We start from the raw sequence: 20,739 nt of genomic DNA on the forward strand, positions 1-20,739 counted from the left end.
GATTACTGTGCTTGATTGGCCAGCAAACTCGCCTGATCTGAACCCCATAGAGAATCTATGGGGCATTGCCAAGAGAAGGATGAGAGACATGAGACCAAACAATGCAGAAGAGCTGAAGGCCGCTATTGAAGCATCCTGGTCTTCCATAACACCTCATCAGTGCCACAGGCTGATAGCATCCATGCCACGCCGCATTGAGGCGGTAATTGCTGCAAAAGGGGCCCAAACCAAGTACTGAATACATATGCATGCTTATACTTTTCAGAGGTCCGATATTGTTCTATTTACAATCCTTGTTTTATTGGTTTCATGTAATATTCTAATTTTCTGGGATTGTGGATTTGGGGTTCTCATGAGCTGTACGCCATGATCATCACAATTATAACAAATTAAGGCTTGACTTATCTCGCTTTGCATGTAATGCGTCTATCTCATATATCAGTTTCACCTTTTAATTTGCATTACTGAAATTAATGAACTTTTGCACGATATTCTAATTTTTCGAGTTTCACCTGTAACAGTAGCACAAGCAAATGCCATAACAGCTGTCAAGGAGAATGTCTGGTCACTTAGAGCTGCTGCATGGATGGTTATTCTTAATCCAAGGGTCCACCCTCTTGCCTGGAAATAATTAATCTTCCTGTGAGCTTCTCTGATCTCTGCCAACCCTAATCTGGGTTGACAAAGGGGATAGGACCATACTAGCCATGGGGAGGTCATTGCTAGGCTGTCCGTTTGCCAGGCCAGGTGTCCGTTTGCCAGGCTTAATCCCTACATGGCCAACAACTAGAGGGGGACACTGGACACCGAAAGATATATGGGTGCTATGAGGTTAACATTACTGGAAGGGGAGGCAGCTCTGAATCCCAATTGACGCATGTTGGCTAGAAGAGAGTGTAGCATTTGGGGCTTTCTCAAAAAAGGAGAAGAAATGGTTGGGGTTTTTTTTTACACAGAAACAAGACAAATTCCCTATGAAGCTTAACCAAATACATCTGAACTCCCAGGGAGTTTTCTTATAATGTTGAGGATGTTTCCCTGGGAATTGTTCTGTCATACCATCCCAAGCAGCTGGCTGAAGGTGATCATATGCAAACCACAAATACTATTTATTCAGAGAACCCAGGTACCACAAAGCTTTCGCTGAGGAAGGAAAGGCTTTTTCAAGTTGAACTGTTCAGGAGCAACAGAACTGGTAATTTGTTAAAAACGTGGCTACCAGCAACACAAGAGATGTCAGCAACGGCTCCCGAAGAGCACAGCTTGTCATATTTGTGTGTGCAGAGATCAGATTGCCACAGCCAGCAACGTTAGGTTGGGTTTCACCAAGAGGCCTTAAAAGGGGCTCTGTGTAAGGCAATCACCATACTAGGCAGCAGAAAGAGTGGCTTGGAAAGGCACAGGGGTAGATTAAACAGAGAACAAATACCAGGGCAATTTCCCAGGGCCTTCAAAACATTGTAGAAGCCTCCACCTGCTAGCTTTTGCAGCAATGGCCACACAAAAGCATTTCAAGGCAGTTCAGTGCTACTAAAGCAACCGTACCACATTTTGTTAGGAAGGTGCAATTGTGGCAAAAGAAGCCGAACTGGTTGCTACTCAGCTCAGGCACAGAGTGGAGGGAGCAAGGAGAGGCAGAATAAGGTTCCTTTGCCATCCTGAGCACCACTCACTGCCTGCTCTACAAAGGGAAGGGAAGCTTTGCTTTTCAATGGCCCCTAACATGCTTGACAGTCCAGAGGTCCACTAGCTCTCAACTCATTCTGGAGACAGATCTGGAAGAGAGGAGCAATGAAATCTATGGATCACATCAGTCTGTTTTCTGACCTCTTCATAGTGCCAAGCACAGGACCTCATTGAATAACACTGCACCTTAAAAAGGGATAATGTATTTCTTTATGATGAATAAAGGGGACCATCAAGAAGAAGTAGGGAAGCATTTTCTTAGAAAGCATGTATCTGAAACACCATATATGCCTGTATTTCAAGAGACAGCATATACTGGAAAATGTCCAGAGGAAGGAAGTCTACACAAGGACCAAGAAACAAATCATATTATTCATTCATTCATTCATTCATTACATTTCTATACTGCCCTGGCTCAGGGCGGTTTACATAGAGAAATAATAAATAAATAAATAAGATGGATCCCTGTCCCCAAAGGGCTCACAATCTAAAAAGAAACATAAAATAGACACCAGCAGCAACAGTCACTGGAGGGGTAATGTGCTGGGGGTGAATAGGGCAAGTTACTCTCCCCCTGCTAAATAAAGAGAATCACCATGTTAAAATGTGCCTCTTTGCCAAGTTAGCAGGGTTTTCATATGATGTTTATTCATTCTCTGGCCAAAGAGAAAGAGGGGTGATTCTATCTCTGCACATAGAATGCTGTTTAGTGTATAAATTATCCCAAAGAAGATCAGCTTTTCACTCTGATAATAATAAAGATTCACACAACTGGTTTTTCCCTTCCTGCTAGTGCAGGGAGCATCTCCTCCCATGTAAACCTGCCCAAAATCTGAGATCTGTTGATGAAGTCCAGCTTCAAGTTCCATCTTATTTGGAAGTCAGATTTGCTTCTACAAAAAGCATGGTCTTTTCAGTTGCTGTCTCAGAGCTCTGGAACACTCTCCCATGGGAAGTCCACTTCGCCTCTTATGACATTTAGGAAGCAAGTAAAAATCATCTTGCACCTTTGAGAATTTGTACTTCCTATTAGGTTTGTGTATGGAGTTGCTTAGGTGTTTTAACAGAGTACTTACTAATTAGTTTCAGTGTTGTTTCGTAAATTGCTTTGGAAACATTAATTGAAAAATGGTATTGAAATTTTGTGGATGAACACATTAATAAATAATTTCATTTAAGGTGAGGATCCATGTGGAACTGAAATGTCCAAAGTTCAGTCAGTGGGCTTCAGATCAACTGTAGATTTGAATCATTATGAGAACAGCAATGCTCCCTTGCTATAAAAATGATGCAGCTATGTAATATCTCAACTAGGCAACTCAACTATCCACAGTTAAATCATCTGCAGAACACATACACACACACACTTCTCATGACTGTGAGAGGGTTTGAGGGTGGGTGGCAGAGAAGGCAGCAGAAGCTAGCCTTCCCCATAGACGAGCAACGTGGAGACGAGCAATGTGGAGTGAACAAGAAACGAATTGGATGCCCAAATGGTCCGCCATTGCTGTGGGCAGCACTGCGAATGCATCATCCCGGGGCCCCCGGAAATCTCACAATGCACTGTGCGAGTGCATGGTACATTGTGGGGATCCTCCCAGTGATGGCTGAAAAGGCAGTATTTCAGTGCCGGCTGAAAGCAGACAGCCCTGACAGAGGATCAGTTCAATGGGGTAAAGGGAACACTCGCTTCCTTGACTTCATTTAAGAGCTCAGCTTCTTAGCTGGGATGGCTGCTGAGGTGTCGCTGGAGCCACTTGGCTCCTGGCGGTTCCCACGGGAGCCAAGTCCAAGTTTAGCTGCTCTAGTCTGTCCTTGGCTGCTCCAAGTTTATCTTAGGATATAATAATTTATATACTTCAGGCTGGTTCTCACAATCCAATCTGTCAGAGAAATGAACAGCTAGGATTCTGGATCTGTGTTCGCTCCAGGAATGGATCATGTGTTGGGAGAAAAGGAGGATCGAGAAGTGATTGTGTGCAAGAAGGAATCCGGGTTGGGTGGTGCAGGCAGCCAACATCGATGATCTGGGGTTTGATGTAGAGTGGAGGGAGTCTACTGCCCACACCGCCCAACCAGGATTCCTTCTCACACACACAGTCCCAGTCCTCCAACCAGTTTTTCCCTCACCCACACAATCTATTATTGGGGGCATACAGAGCTTTGGAATCCTAGCTGTGGTGTATTTTTCAACAATTCCAATTATGGATACTGTTTGACTTTAGGGATTTTAATTAATTAAAAGTCTTAAAATATTGGATTTGACATGAAGCTGGTTTTGACACCTAAAGTCCTAGATGATTTGAGTTCCATCTGTATGAAGGTAACACCTTCACCCATATAATCCTCCTTGCTCTCTTAGATTTGCAAGGTGGTGCTATCTCCTGCTGAAGTCAGACTGGCCACTATGCAAGGTGCAAGGCCTTCTGGGAGCAGGGAATTCCTTTATGCCCAGCATGTGGGCTTCCCAGAGGCATCTGATTGGTCCCTGTGGGAAACAGCATGGTGGACTTGATGGCCTTGGCCTGATCCATCAGGGCTCTTCTTATGCTCCTTCTCAGTGATGATATTCCTACTTTAAGCTAAGTCAGTCTCTGGACATTTTTAGAAAGAATATGGAAACTTTCCTGTCCCTGTTCCTTATGGGATGCTTCAGGGCTCCCAGAAGCATGGGGGTGGGATGGGGGGGGGGCTAGAGTCTCACTAAAGGTTGGCCAGTCTGGGCTGAGCTCTCGCAGAGATAATTAAGCAGTGTAGTGAAAGCAGGGAGAGGTAGAAAACAGAACATTGGGTGGCTGGAGATTTGCAGATGGGATCCAAATAGGGGAATTATGCAGCTGGTTCAGGATATGATCATGAATGGTGAATGTCTATGTGCAGAATCTCTTAGACTAGAATAATGGAGGGAAGTCATATATACTTAGTTATTTCAAGTATTTATGTGTTGCTTTTTTACTTAGAAGTCCCCAAAGCAATATACAATCATCAACAGGCAGCTGCAAAATAAAAACAAAAACGAAGTAAAGCTGTGTAAATGACATCCTTAGTAAAGCTGTGTAGATGCCGCCAAAAGAGATATGTGTGCAAGAGGATGCACTTCCACTTCTGAAGCACAGGTGCTCACGTGGTGGGAGCAGAGCAGAGCAGAGCTTAACTGTAGATGGAAGAGTCCAACTGAACTAAGGTCAGACTCAGAAGGCTACTGTGTATGGGGGGGGAGGGGGAGAGAGAGCGAGCTCTGAGGTTCAGAGGAGAGGCCAAAGAGTCAAGGAGTTTATTAACGTTCATGAACTGACTGAGCTCAGTTGACTGAGATCTCCTTTGAAAGTAATTGTTAATTTAATTGGACCCATTTATAGCCTGTGTAGGCTACTGTTACCTTTTGAAGTAGAGCAGGCTTCATCTGATCTAACTGTTCAACTGTGTGCATGGTTACTCAAAAGTAAGTGCCACTGAGTTCCATGTAGCTTAGTCCTAGGTAAGTGTGCATAGGAGTATAGCCCACCAAGTTGCAGGGGTGGGGAGAGAAACCAAACACAGGGAAAGGAATTTTTTGAGAAGCAAAGTGTGTAGTTTATCAAATTGGAGTTCTAGTTAGACTTCATATAACGATTGGATGATTAGGCAAAATTACAAGTAACTCAAAAATATTCCAGCTTGTACCTTGGAACAACTACGGCATTCCCTTCTAAGCACTCAGCCAGCACACACACACAACACACACACATACAGTGTTCCAGGCATGAGCAGATGAATGTGCAGGTGATTACCTAAGTGATGACTTCTGGGATATGCATGCTGACTCTGCAAAAAGAGTGTGGAAAGAAGGGGAGGGGACTGTATATCTGGGACAGGAGGGTAGAGATGGGTCCAGTGAGGATGACATGACTGCTTGGGATTTCAGAGAAGTGTGGCATGAACATGTTAGGTTTTGGTACTTTGGTGGTGGTTACGATGCGGGGGATAGAGAGAAGTTGTGCACAGTGGATCTAGACAACCAAAATATATTCCCCATGCCCCACTCTTTCCCCTAGCATTTGGATTTGAATGCTCACCCTGTTTCAGGTGAAGCTGCAGGTAGTAACAAGAACAGCCTGTGCTGGCAGCTCTCTTGCCCATTGTGCCTGGAGAATCAGGACATTGTTTCAGTGGGCATTAATGGGCGCTTTGTGAACCATGCCAAAAACTCTGCCGGCCAACCTCATAACTTCACTCAGACAATTGGGCCTCTGTGCAGTCCTGTCCTGGAGCCTGACCAGAGGATCTGAAGGAAGAGAGAAGGTGACCTACTATGGAAAGCAAGACTCATAAACAGAAGGTCACTTTTTGAAAGACGGGAGGCTGCAATGACAGGCAGCAATTCAATAGGCAAAGCTTTACATGCCCACACCAAGAAACAGCTTCAACAGTTGATTCCTGTCTGTATAACACAGCTGTTAAAGGCACAGAACCTACACATGTGGAGAGAAAAGGAACCTTAAGGGATGGATCATTGCTAGAGGAGGAGGAGGAGTAGACACTGGAAATGTTAGGTGAGGTTGTGTAGTGGCGGTGGTGGCTGTGGCAGTGGGGCGGGGTGTGAGTAAGTTCTGTTTAGAATAGTTAGGATCACAATTCCCAGGCTGAGACCTACTAGTATTTATTTATTTATTTATTGAATTTCTGTACCACCTGATATAGAAATCTCTAGGCAGTGTACAGATTAAAACATAATATAAAATATAAAACATTTAAAATTCATAAACAGATAAAAATCACAAAAGATAAAAACAGATTAAAAATTTAAAAATCAGTATGGAGTATGGGAGTATGGAGCCTACTAGTATGCCATGAAAAAGATTAAATTAAATTAAATTAAATTAAAAGTTGTTATGAACCTAAAGCAACACATAGGAGTTTCCCTGTTGTATCTTGGCATGATTATTAATAATAATTATTAATTAATATTAATATTATTAAACCAGCTAAAGCAAAGAAGATCCACAGAAGATACAGATATGGATATTTGGACATGTGAGTTTTCCATTGTTCCATACTGTGTGGATGGTTATCATATTCGTATATAGATATTTTATCATTCAGTTATTTATGTGATCTGTTGTTTAATTGACATTGTACCTATGTGGTAATCTGATATGATGTTCATTTTTTTTACCATTATCTACTTTTTATGATATATTACATATATTATAGATACTGTTCTTACGTGGATCTTTTTTGCTTTTGTTGGTTTATTGACTTACAGATCCTGATATGCTTTGTTTTCTGTTTACTATTATTTACATTTTTATCCTACCTTTCCTCCAGCTCTGGGGTGTAACTATAATAGGGCAAGGGGAGACAGTTGTCTGGGGGCCCACTGCCTTGGGGGGGGGGCCACAGAGGCAAGTCACATGACTGACTCCCCCAGCTGCGCACCCGCCCGGGCTTCCTTCAGTTGTATCCATCCTCCAAAATTGATGTGAGTGTTAAGACCTGGAGCTACCAGAACAGCATGTCTTTCTCTAGTACCATTAAATGACTTGCATTGTCCACAACAAAACCTTTTAAAAATAATTTAGGATGATGTTCTATTGTGTCATATATATTTTACTCTGCTTTTTGTTACCACTATTCAGCCTCATTTAAGATTTCTTTACTTTATGAGATGAGCTATAATGAGGGGGGGCCCATTTTAAAATCTTGTCTCTGGGCCCACTCCAACATTGCTACGCCCCTGCTCCAGCTTGCTCAGGGTTATATACATGGTCCTCTATCACCCATATGGCTATTTCCTCTGACCTTTTAGGTTATTTGGGGAAATGTAGAATTGCCCCTTGCCCAGATAGTGACCATTTACCTAGTGAATTATATCTGACCCTGGGTTGATGGTTCCCGCAGTTGGAGCCCTCTAATTTTAGGGAAGGCAAGTTGGACGTTCTTCCATCTAGAGCTAAATGGTCAGTGGACCTGGGAGAAAGGGTGACTTTACTTCTTCATTCTGAACCTCTTAGTCTGATACATGATGAGATAGTTTTAGGGGGGATAGCAATAGCAATAGCAATAGCACTTACATTTATAACCGCTTTATAGCTGAAGCTCTCTAAGCGGTTTACAATGATTTAGCATATTGCCCCCAACATTCTGGGTACTCATTTTACCGACCTCAGAAGGATGGAAGGCTGAGTCAACCTTGATCCCCTGGTCAGGATCGAACTTGTAACCTTCTGGTTACAGGGTGGCAGTTTTACCACTGCGACACCAGGGGCTCATAGATGCAGAAACTCCCTTAGTCTATCAAAAAGTAGTAGCATTGCTTAAACCTCTGTTGACTCGGGCTCAGGATAAGAGAGGGTCAAGGAATTTTCCTTGATCTAAAAGCTGGTTTGATAAGGAATGCATTGACGCAAAAAAGAAACTGTTTCGAGAGTATCATGTGGGAAAGCCCTGTTCAATGCCATCATATTCTTTGGTACAAGCCAAGAGGCATTATAAATAGCTACTGAAAACTAAAAAGAGAGAAGTGGATAGAGTTGTGTGGAATCAGTTAATAGAGGCTGCTCAGCTTAAAAATTCCTCTTTATTCTGGCATATTATTGCACGACAGAGTAAGCGTCCTTTAAGGTCTGATTGTCAAATAACAGCAGCAGCCTGGGAAGAGCATTTTCGTAAGTTGTATAGGAAACTGGAAGCAAATTTCAAAGTTCCAAAGCTAAATGCTGACACCTTAACTGAATGGCCATTGGTATTATGTGCAGAAATTGCTTCGCTTGTCAAACAATTAAAACCAGGGAAAGCACCTGGTGCCGATTATATATCGGCGGAGGTAATATCTTGCAATTTAGAATGGTGTATCGGCAGCATTGTTTTCTTATATTGACAGGACAGCTTGTGTACCAAAAGATTGGGGAGTTGCTATTGTGGTCCCCATATATAAGAAGGGTGATCGGAAGCTGCCAGGGAATTACCATCCTATCAGTATTCTTAGCATAGTGAGTAAGTTGTATGCTAGACATTTGTATAACCGTCTGGTAGATTGGCTTGACACAGAAAAGATCCTAGCAGAGGAGCAAAATGGTTTTAGGGCAGGTCGCTCGGTAGCAGACCCAGCCTTGGTACTTCAACATTTAGCCGAAAAATATACAGGAAGGTCAAATTCTACATTATATGCTGCATTCATAGATTTTAAATATGCATTTGATTTAACCTCAAGGGAAATCCTGTGGGGAAAACTGGTAAGATCATCCATTGATAGGCGGTTGTTACTCTTAATAATTAAGATGCATGAGAATACAAGAATAAGGGTGTGTGGCAGTAATAAAGGGTATCTTACAAATGAAATCAGAACGAGTAGAGGGATCAGGCAGGGGTGTATTTTGTGACCAATGTTATTCAATTTCTATATTAATAATTTAGTTACTCAGATGAATAACCAGGATTTTAATCCCCCTAAGCTGGCCAATAGACACTTGAATATACTCCTATATACAGATGACGTGGTGATTATATCACGGACCCCAATTGGCCTCTAGAGAGCCCTTAATGCTTTGGTGTCCTACTGTGATTCACAGGCGATCACCATAAATTATTAAAAGATCAAGGTGATGGTTTTTGTCAACAAACCAAAGAAGCAGTGTTGGATGTTGAATGGACATAGACTTGAACAGGTATCACAGTTTAAGTATTTGGGTATAGTCTTCCAGACCAATACTAGGAGGAATGCACACAAAGAATATATAATGCAAAATGCCTCGAGGGCAGCAGCAGCTATTACAGGTGAAACTCGGAAAATTAGAATATCGTGCAAAAGTTCATTAATTTCAGTAATGCAAATTAAAAGGTGAAACTGATATATGAGACAGACGCATTACATGCAAAGCGAGATAAGTCAAGCCTTAATTTGTTATAATTGTGATGATCATGGCGTACAGCTCATGAAAACCCCAATTCCACAATCCCAGAAAATTAGAATATTACATAGAACCAAGAAGACAAGGATTGTAGAATAGAACAATATTGGGCCTCTGAAAAGTATAAGCATGCATATGTATTCAGTACTTGGTTTGGGCCCCTTTTGCAGCAATTACTGCCTCAATGCGGCGTGGCATGGATGCTATCAGCCTGTGGCACTGATGAGGTGTTATGGAAGACCAGGATGCTTCATTAGTGGCCTTCAGCTCTTCTGCATTGTTTGGTCTCATGTCTCTCATCCTTCTCTTGGCAATGCCCCATAGATTCTCTATGGGGTCAGGTCAGGCGAGTTTGCTGGCCAATCAAGCACAGTATACTGTATACTTTTCGGAGCTAGCTGGGAGGGAGGGAGGGCTGGATGTTTTTAAGAGTGATTTCGCGGCGGCGGCGGTGGCGGCGGCGGGAGGGGGGGCGGCTGGTTTCCAGCGCCCCTATAATATTAAATACGGGCGCTGGCGGGGGCAAGGAGGCGGGAGGGCTAAGCAAGCCCTCCCCGCCCTAAAAACAAGGCCCCCCTTCGGTGCCGGTCCGGACTTCTCCGGACCGTGCACATCCCTAGTGTCTCTAATGCATTTCTACGATTGGAAGCAGGCTGGATTTGGGTGGAGGCAAGTGTTTGGCTGGTAATATTTGAAGACTGGCTGAAGTTGATTTTTCAGCCAGTAGGACTAGAACCCTTAGTGTTGAATGATATATATATAGGTCTAGGTGGAAATACTATGTGGAGAAGGGGTTGAACTGCTATGGCTTCTCCAGTGATGCTTTGGTTGTCTTGGGCTATGGGAGAGCGAGATCATGTCTGCGTCAACGCATTATGGATATGGAGAAACAGATGGACAGGAGCCAGATTGGGGCTGACACTTATTTAGGTAATCATACATCATAGTCTGGCCCAGCAAGATACCTTAATAAAATATTAGTACCTAGTTTCTGGAGGGCTCTGACGCTGGCCCGGTGTAATGCCTTAGACACGTCTATCCGGGAGGGGAGATACTTTAAGATCCCCTATAAGGAGCATGTCTGCCATTGTGGTTCTGGGGAAGTTGAGTCAACGGCCCATGTTATCTTGAATTGTCAGTTTTATTGAACTTTGCAGGAGAGATATATAAGTCCTTTTTTAACAGCATACCCCAGTTGTTCTGAGCAGTTCTATTTGGAATTACTTTTAACAGACCATTGGGATGTAGTATCTTATAATGTGGCGAAGTATTGTTTTCTGGCTAACAAAACTAGGATAAGAAATGTAATGGGGTTGGATTGAATTACATTTTAGATTATTATAATACATGGAACCCTCTGTTTTATGTAATGGATGAACTCAGGCATTACGGTTCTGTTTTATGTTTTAACAGTTTATTACTTATTTGAGCAAGTTCGCTTTTATGTAAAGTTTTTGTACTTTGTGTTTTGCTGGTCAAATGACCGTAACAGTAAAGATTTGATTTGATTTGATTTGTTACTCTCCGATGTTCCCTAGTTGCTACTTACGAATTTCTTCTCAGATATATCAGGATTTGTAGAAGACTACAAATTATTTCCACAGATCCTGAGGTTGTTGAGTGAGGATTTGAAAAACAAGGCCTGCCGTTAAAGTCAGCCTCTCCCTAGATCATGCTAAGCCAAGACAGAGAAGAACCCCTGGTCTGGAATTCCACAAAAAGGAGACTTGTTTGCCACATGGCCAGTTTGGAAAGCAGCTCTTCACGGCAGGATTTGGTCTGTTTATTCGTCTACCTGAACATTTTATAGGATAATCTCACTGGAGGTCAACAGGCACATTAAAATGTGCACATATTTAAATCAATAAACAAACACAAAGGAACAGGGAGAATTGTTATGTCCCATCTGGCAAGGATGGCAGAATAAACAAGTATTGGGTACAGGAGGTTTCCTCTTGGGTTGCAGACAAGATAAATGAGAATTCAGGCTTAGGAAAAAGGCCCAGTGCCTCAATCAATGCTCATTTTAGAAACTGGAAATGCCAGGGGGCCAGGTCTTCCTCTTGACTGGAAACCAGTGATAACTTGTGATCCAACAAAGGCATAAGATGTTTCTGGGCTGGTTTGGATGGTATGTTCAACTGGCCTCACTTACCATGAAATTAGGGATGATTTGGATGAACCAAATCATGTCATTATGAAAAGCAGAAGAGAGAGGGAAGGAGCAGGGCATGCACACTCACATCCCTAACTGCATGGTGGATGGGCCTGGCTATACCATCCAAACCAGCTCTTTAGTTAATGTCCCTGGCTTGTTGTGGATAATTAGCACATTGTTATCCGCTGGGTGAAAGAGAGAGAGAACGAACTGTTACTTTTACTTTGCAGGCTGAAGCTCTAACTAAAACTCAGTCCTGGCTAATGGCACCACAGCAAGACATCACAAGGCGTCAGGCCAGAAGGGTGTGTGTGTGTCTTAAATTTAAAAAGAGGTTTCTAATCATCTCTCCACTGGTTCCGTATTGTGCCCCGGAAACAGTTCTAGTGTCATTTCTCCCTCTGCTTAACCTCCCTTTTGAATCCAGTGCATTATTGTCATGGCAACAAGTCACTCCCATAAACAATTTGCTGGCATGGGCCACAAAGCATTGTCCTCAGCTGGATGGGGCAGCATGGGGGAGGGGGGGGTCTCCAAGGCAACTCCGGTTCAAGGAGAAGGGGAGGAACAAATTCATGCAGCATCACTGGGGTAGCAGGAATAATTGCAGTGATCAACGGGCACTCCACCTCCTACAATTTTCAGCCAGTTCCAGTTTTCTGAAGAACCTGACATCTGCACAGTTTCTGCTCCTACTGTTGCCACACAGAAAGAAAGCAACTGATAGCCACAGCAAAGGAAGCAGCGAGGCACAAAGACCGGATACATCGAAGGAACCGTTGGTAGACGCTTACCTCTTCGAGGCATCAGTTTCTTCTTAGTACTACCCTGATTCTTGCCCACAACGCAGGGACTTGTCACATCTAATTTACCATTTAGCCCACAATGATTTCTACATGAATGTCATTTCTGTGACAGGAAACCTACAAGTACATTGTGTGTGCATTGTTATATACGACGAACACACACACACACACATCCATTTTGTCACAAATATATGTTTTGTATGTGCATTGGGAAGCCACAGCTAATTGTGGCTTTCTATCACATGTACATGAAGTGAAATAGACATGACAATGTGATATTGGTCCAGTTTGGACAATTCTTCATCTACTGGCCTGACCACATACAACAAGGATTTGTCAATATGCAGGACAAACTGCCCTCTCCTTATGATGAGAGGAAAGGGCCCCAGTGAGCCAGGAGGGAGAAAGGACATTTGCTTTCATGGTGCACACATGTCCTTATTGCATGTGCATGTTAGCAGATGAAATATAGACTGACTGGCCAAAAGCTGCAGGTGAACTGGTTCTACTCATTTTGTTGGCTACTGCTTAACTGATTTCTGCTACTGTTTGTACACATTTTATTTTTGTTAGTTGGTTTTAAATGTATATTATTTTGCAGCTGCCTGATTGATTGATTTATATTTATTTATTTTACATATGATGATGATTGCATATTGCTTTGGGGACTTCTAAGTAAAAAAGCAACACATAAATACTTGAAATAACGAAGTATATATGACTTCCCTCCGTTATTCTAGTCCAAGAGATTCTGCACATAGACATTCACCATTCATGACCATATCCTGAACCAGCTGCATAATCCCCCTAGTTGAATCCCATCTGCAAATCTCCAGCCATCCAATGTTCTGTTTTCTACCTCTCCCTGCCTTCACTACCCTGTCACAGATTTTAGATCTGTCCTTATCTTGATAACCTCCTCTTACGTTTCAGCTTATACATCATCATCTCTCGCATTGCCCCTAACTACCTTAGGTTCCTTGTAGAAGTGTGAGAACATGGAAAGCCAACAAAGAAACATTCCCCAGGCAGGTAAAAACAGACTTTAACTGATGCACCTTCATTTCCTGCTTTCATTATGTTTCCAGTAGCACCCTGATTATGGCCTCTATTTGTCCTTTGTTTAGCATTTTGATAATATTACAACTGCAGGATGACAGGCAGAAACATACAATGGCAGAGGGAGAGACAAGATTTATGAATGTCTTCTACAATCAAAAGCAGGAGACAGACAATAGTTATTGAAAGACGTTTAGCATACTGTGAGATGCACATACTTCTTTTGTCGTACAGCTATCCAAATACAATGGCCCAGTTCAGAGGTAGCATGGATCTGCAGGTTCAATGGACCCGTGGCTCCGCGCCCCATCTCCCTGCTCTCCCATCCGCATTCGGATGTTGGGGAAAGCTACCTCTCTGCAGTCAGTGAAATTGCAGAGTGGCAGGGGAGCTGGCTGTGAAAGCTTCCTTCATTCCTGAAGGACAGCTCACAAAGCCAATTGAGCCGGAGTGAGGGAGGAGCTTCCTTCCTCAACTCCGGTTCTGTGGGGCCCAAACTGTGGTGCCAGTGTTCAGATGTAATGCTGGCACCCCAGAAATGGTGTTTGCGGTGGCAAAATTCCACTCTGACAGAAAGGTTCAGAGTGGAGTTTGACAAGGGAGTTCGGCCCCGCAAACTCCATTTCCCTGAATTTGGATGTTTGGGTTAGGAAACCGGAGTTGAATGGAACTCTGGTTTCCTGTTACGTCTGAACTGGGCCTATATCTGTTTACCAAAACATGATTAACTAAACCTGCAACTACTATTGACTAAAACCAGTGCAGTGGTTAGAGTGTTGGACTATGACTGGGGAGCCCCAAGTTCGAATTCCCATTCAGCCATGAAACTCACTGGGTGACTCTGGGCAAAGCCAATCACTTATCTCTCAGCCTAACCTACCTCACAGAGTTGTTGTGAGGATAATATAAACCATATACACCATTCTGATCTCCTTGAAGGAAGAGCGGGATAGAAATGTATGTATGTGTGTATGTGTGTATACATGAATAAATACTGGAGACTCTTGTTTGCCAGAGGTCAAAGTGGGATACGTACATATCCCAGCACTCATCTCCCTTTCAAACTGACTTTAACTCTCTGAAAAAGACTATCTTCCAGCCCAAAGGAAATCGGAAAAAGTCTTGCCTTGCCCAGGCCTGATGCAATTCCTCAACCCTACTACATGTAACATATAGGTCACAACAGCTTGGTTCTCACAAGGGACCAACGATCTGGGTCCCAGGAGTCAAGCTTTCTGGGTCAACAGAAGTCATCTCTTCCCAGCAACTCTCAAGGGGAGTAAAAAATATCCTTTGAATCAACACACCTAATTTCCCTCCTGATTCTAGCAAGCGGGAACTAAGCATGGCTCCTTGTCAGCTGCTAATGAGGCACAATTCAGAGGCGGTTCAACAGGGGTATGGGGGGACCACAAATAGCATCCGGTTGGGGACCTACCTTGGTTTACTGGCTGTGCTCTGAGCAATCTGAGGACAGCAAAAGATTGAGAATCACCACTATAACACCCATTTTATGGGAAGGCTACATAAAATGCATATCTCAGGGTTCAATAAAGAACACTCATATCTGGCAAGATCTCCCCCCTGAACCTGGTTCTGGCATCTAAAAAATGTTAGGTTAATGTTAATTATGTTGATGATTTTGTGGTTTTTGTATTGTGAACTGCCCAGGGACTTTTTGTATAGGGTGGTATTATATAAATGCAGTAAATAAATAAATAAAATTAAAATGGCAGCTATAAGAAGGAGAACAGCTGAAGATGGAAGGCAATGAAAATGGTAATGAGGGAAGACAATGGGGGAGGCTCATGGGAAATCTAGTCTGGAGAGGGTGCAGAAATCGGTCAAAAAGCGAACCTAGGGCTATCTAGACATTGACGCAGAAGGACAGTTGAGGTTTCTATATGCTGTGAGGAAAATGATGGTGTTCTATGGAAACTGTGAGATGGGCAGGAGGAAAGGTGTGTGTCCGAGGGTTTTCTTGGCTTGAAAGGGCTTCCCAGCATGTGGGGGAAGTTACACTCCTGATTAACCCAGCCTTGTTTCACACCCTGTGCCCCCAATGACCTTGAATATTCAGGCCAGCCAAAATGTCTGTCTCCTGGATAGCTACATTTCATGGATTTGCAAAGGCTGCCAGCTGCTCTAAAAGCATCACACAAGCATTAAACTTTCATTTAGTGGTGCAGTTACACCCAGGGATTAATTTAAGGTGTGCTTTCCACCCCTTCTCAGTGCCTCAGTTGGGCAATGCTTGCTTAACAGCACAAATATAGCTTCTGAAACCACAGTATGGGGATTTTCTGTAACTGGAATCTCAATGCGTTGTTGAATGAAAAAGCTCATTTCTAACCTTGTTGTGAAGACAAATCCTTAGAGAAGAACAAGGGAGTGAAAGAACTGTGAGCCAGTAGCATGGCAGGGCTGATGGGTGCAGACAGGGTAAGTGGTGGGCTAAGAAATACTATCTGAGGGAAGGGTAGACAGAGAAGCCAGAGATCAAGAGAAGCTAGAAACAAAGGCCCAAAAGAAAGGTGGGGAGGAGACGGAGACTGTGTGTTAAAGGAAGGAGAGCCCCAGAAGGCTCTGGAAACCCTTATAGAACAAAAGAAGTTGTGAACTCTTGGTCCACTGCATTTGAGGATGTTCTGACTAGCTATGCCTTTCAGGAGGGAATAGAAGTAGTTACTCTAAGTTCTGGAGTTGTCTGTGTTGCCACTTTACTGCTGGTCTTTCTAAAATTTGCAGAAGCATGGCTATCTTTCTAGTTCCGTGTCAACATCCATCACTGGAGAAATAATGATATTGGCACTTAATGGAGATAATTCCAATATTTAAATGGGAATCTATACATAGACATGAAGATTTAACTATATGAGTTCAAATCATTTACATTCAGGAATTATATATAACAGAAGCAAGTTAAAACTTAAAATGCATTTTTCCTTCACTTCTACATGGTCTATAGCCAAACTTCACAAACCATGTTCTAGGAACTCTGGAACTCTTCATGAGTTTATCATGTGATGTCAATTCGGGACCCTCCCTTTCCGCCCACTTTAAATTTTCCTAACACCTCATGCAAGATTTTTATTTGAACCAGGGGTCAGATCGGTTTTCAGTGCCAAAACTAAGCTCTAGAGCAGGTGAGATACAGTCAGAAATGCCAGCCAGCTGTGGGATTAGGCATCAGTACTTCCAAGTGAGATGTTGTGCTTCCCAGGCAGAGACCGGATGATGCCCTTCCCCACCCACACCCACTCTGCCACTGAACTCAGCTTGCACTGCCTGTCTGTGGCCTGCAGTCACATTTTATGGAATCACCTTCTTCTTTTGCATATAAAGAATGAAAGCCCACCCACCAAATCACTTCCTGAAGCTTTCTTTGCTCTTGCATCTCAAAGGCCACCTCAACTAGTTATGAGCCACCAAATAGTATACAACCCCCTTCATGCCCCATCATGAGAAGCGAGGAAAGGCTCCCATCCTTACCTGGCCATCCACTTTGTGGGCTATAAGTGTGGCTCCTTCTTCCAGCTCGGCCATACTGATGGGCCGGATGCGAAGGGCCACCTAGAATGCAAGGAGGAAATGGATGAGCTATAGAAGTATCTCGCAGCTAGCAAAGCAAGGAAGGAGAAAGAAGTAGGCAGAATCATGACCTGCATGGGTATCACGAGCCTCCCTGCCATTACCATGCAGAGGCAGAGAGCAAGAAGAGTATTCCTTCCACTGCAAACTTAAGGCACTTCTGGTCAAGGTATTCCACCTCCTCCTGGCCCAGTACACCTCACCTGAGGCACTGCCTGCCTAGAGAGACAATCATCTGTGTCTCTCAGAGGCCATGGCAGGCAGCCGCACACAAACAATTACACTATTTTTCCTGGAAGAAAGGAAACACCGCCCAGAGAGCAGCATCTCTAGCTTTACACACTGCCAAGCCATGGACCAACAGAAGCAGCTTCAGCCACGTGAGCCAACAATGTTTCTTTCTTTCTTTCCCCTTTTCGCCCTCTAAAGTCAACCGTGGAAGCTGCAAGATGCTCAATAATGCAAGCTGTTTGTTGACCAAAATACCCCCTTACGATGGGAGTGCTAGCAAAACCAGATATCACCTGCTGATGTACACCCCCTTGATGTCAAGGCTGAATCTGACTAGGATGCAACCCTGGAATCTTGGGACTGAACCCATGAAGGAAGTACCCTTATGCATGTGCAGAGTAATTTTCCCGCATTTGTAACATGGTGTCTGAAATCAAAAGGAAAGTCCTTTTAGGACACAGAACCTAGGGAATACAAGTTCCAGGTGAGACAGTGCATTTTAGAAGTGGAGCACGGTTGATTTTAGAGAGTTCAAAACAAAGAGTTCCTGCAGACATCTAGCCTCGTTGCTTATGTCTGCAAAATCTGCTCGTTTCTTTTTCTTCCTCTGCTGTTGACACAACATAATGGCAGATCTGGAAATGTTCCTTGATGGCTTCTGATTTTACTTTAAAATCCCATTTTATACAACAGCACATAGAAAATGCTGCCAGTCTGTATAAACAATATGGAACTAGATAGACCAATGGTCTGACAGTATAAAGCAGCTTCCTATGTTCCTACTCTGCTTGCATGCACACACTATTTTCAAACCACTGGGCTCATTTCTACTAAAGCCCATGTTGTCACATGCACACAGTAGAACCTCATCCATCCTCATACCTGAACATCATTCAGAAACGGTCAGGAAGCCAGCCCTTCCACACATTAACTGCAGAGTGCAATTGACAAGTGATTGAATATACATGGAGCACTAACACATAGTTAATTTGTATGACAAGGACTGACCTGCCTGACCTTGTTCACCCATGTATTTTCATTGCTTAATGACTGCAGCATCAAGTGACCACTTGCATGTCGGAAAGAACCATTCTCTTGCCTAACTGCATTTATGTGCACATGAATCCTTTACTACCTTTGTCTTTCTTCTTCCCCCCATCTCCATTGTCTCTCTCCATTGTCTGATTTTAAATTATAAGTTCCTTGGGATGGCGGACTTTCTTTCTTTCTTTCTTTCTTTCTTTCTTTCTTTCTTTCTTTCTTTCACTTCTGCTCCCATCAAGGTGCATCGATGGTGACAGTATAACTTTAAAAATACAATAGCTTTTATAGACAGTATGTTGTAAACCGCCCTGAGCCATTTTGGAGGGGCGGTATATAAACCAAATAAATAAATAACACTTCATAATTATCTGAATACTGATAATCCAAGAGATCTCCTCATTGTGCAGAATAATAGATACTCTGTTGTCTTCATATCAGCATAATGTGCAGGGTAGCACTCCTCCCTGCCCCTTATCCAGATATTCATTCACAAACATGAGATCCTTCAAGAAGATGCCATACACAAGAAATGCAGAGTTCTGTATCACTGGATACTTTCACAAAGCAGCCACAGCTCCTTAGACTCCCTACTAAGATGCCCAATAGTTTACATTTCTTTTAACAGTAATAACACAGAGGCAATGACTAGCTAGCTACAGAAGTCTAGAGAGACCACTTATTTTTTGATTATAATAGTTAGCCAATAGCTTTGACAGCTCCTAAAACTAGTGGGAGGGAGGGAGAAGTCGGACAGAGTCTACCTCCCACCCCAGGTCATTATTTGAAGCGAAAGATGTTCGCAGCGGCTTGACCTCTTTGGTCTGGGGCACGAGAGGATTTAGCCAAGTCCACCGCATAACCTACCGCTATTCAGACTTGCTGATGGACACCGAGCTAAGCTCTGGATCCCATTTTGATAAGAGTCTCTATAAGACCCGAGTGGACTCTTTCTTTAAGACCACCCATGCCGACTTCTCAGGTACACCTTCTCCCCAACACCCTCATGTCACTCCCATTCCACTGTGTTTTGCTTCTTTGTTATCAATTCATAATGATATAAATAAATATTTCCCCCAAGGACGAAGGAGAGCTCTACCGAATTTTCCACGTGTTCTGCCGCCTTTGAGCTTCCCCGCACCCTGTCATTACAGCCCCGTCAGGAGATGGATGCGTGAAGCAGCAACTTCCACCCACCGTGAGCTGCTGGTCCTTGGAATCACTCGTCTCCTTCATGATCATGGCAGGTGCGCTCCGAGGTACGAACGACCGCAGCAGCAGCAGCCCTTTGCCTGGTCAATTCCACCTCGCTCTTTCTCCCTCCCTTCCTGGTCCGTTTCAGGCTCAATGAATCCTTGCCGGTAATGTGGGGGCAGGCTTCGGGGCCGCCATTCAAGATCATCCGAGCCCTCTTTGTCCTCCCTGTGACTCCCCCTCCCCGCCTATGTTAACTGTCTGCGCCCTCTCTGCTGCCTCCCCAGGATCACGCTGCCTTCCCCTCTCGGAGAACTCTTGCAAGCTGCTGCTGCTGCCGCCGCCCTATCTGAGTCTCGCCTTTGGTGACTCCGCCGCCGTTCCCCATGTGGGATCTGCTGTGAAGCTCAGCCTTTTCTCTGCTCGCGTCGTCTGACGCCGCGCTCTGTCTGCCGCCTGCTGTTTCGGGTCCCCTGGAGATCTTTCCAAACTGTACACAAACAACCAGGCGCGCGGGAGGCTTCCTCTTGGTGACATAGAAGCGTTCAATCGGCGGGGCTGGGTCTTGTTCTGCTCTCCGTCGCCCTCTGCCGGTCAGTACGCAGCGACAAAGTGGGGTGTACAGCTCTCAGCTGTAGGAACGGGAACGTCTTGGAGAAGCAGCGCATTCAACCCTCAGAATCTGATTTTCAGTGCCAGGACTCAACCAAGAGTGGCTCCAAGTGTGGGGCAAGCGCCCCTTCAGAAAAGTAGTTGTACCCCCAGTTGCTCCCCCTTTCTTTTTTCAGAAATTTTACAATGGGACACACAGCTCGCCCACCCGTGTGCCCTCTAACAAGGATTCCCAAATGTTGTTCACTACAACTCCCAGCATCCCCAGATGCAATGGCCTTTGGCTGGGCATTATAGGAGTTGTAGTCAGCAACAGCTGGGAATTCCTGTTAGAGAGAACATAGTACCCAGAAATGTACTTTGCCCCCCTCATTTTTAGCTTAAACAAGCTTATGAGATCACCCAGCTTTCTCTGTGCCTGTCTGTGTGCACATGAGCACACACATGTTAGTGCATGCATGCATGCATGCAG

General features: G+C 43.9%; 1 protein-coding gene across 6 annotated transcripts in view; it reads right to left on the minus strand.

Annotated features, from left to right (window-relative positions):
• KIF19 (kinesin family member 19) overlaps positions 1-20,204 on the minus strand; it is a 46,310-nt gene extending 26,106 nt beyond the window's left edge. Inside the window, exons 1-3 of one of the 6 annotated variants that reach the window (XM_053299331.1) lie at positions 19,659-19,677; positions 17,091-17,171; positions 15,037-15,065 (exon numbers count right to left, since the gene is read on the minus strand). Coding sequence is in view for 5 of the 6 variants with exons in the window: in XM_053299327.1 (XP_053155302.1) it covers positions 17,091-17,171; positions 18,429-18,479 (132 nt within the window). In the remaining variant the exon portion in view is untranslated. The other 5 variants (XM_053299328.1, XM_053299330.1, XM_053299329.1 and 2 more) reach the window with 5 other exon arrangements.
• Between the last annotated feature and the right edge of the window lie 535 nt (positions 20,205-20,739).

The sequence above is a fragment of the Hemicordylus capensis genome, chromosome 2 (genome assembly GCF_027244095.1).
Source record: "Hemicordylus capensis ecotype Gifberg chromosome 2, rHemCap1.1.pri, whole genome shotgun sequence".
Taxonomy (NCBI): Eukaryota; Metazoa; Chordata; class Lepidosauria; order Squamata; family Cordylidae; genus Hemicordylus; species Hemicordylus capensis.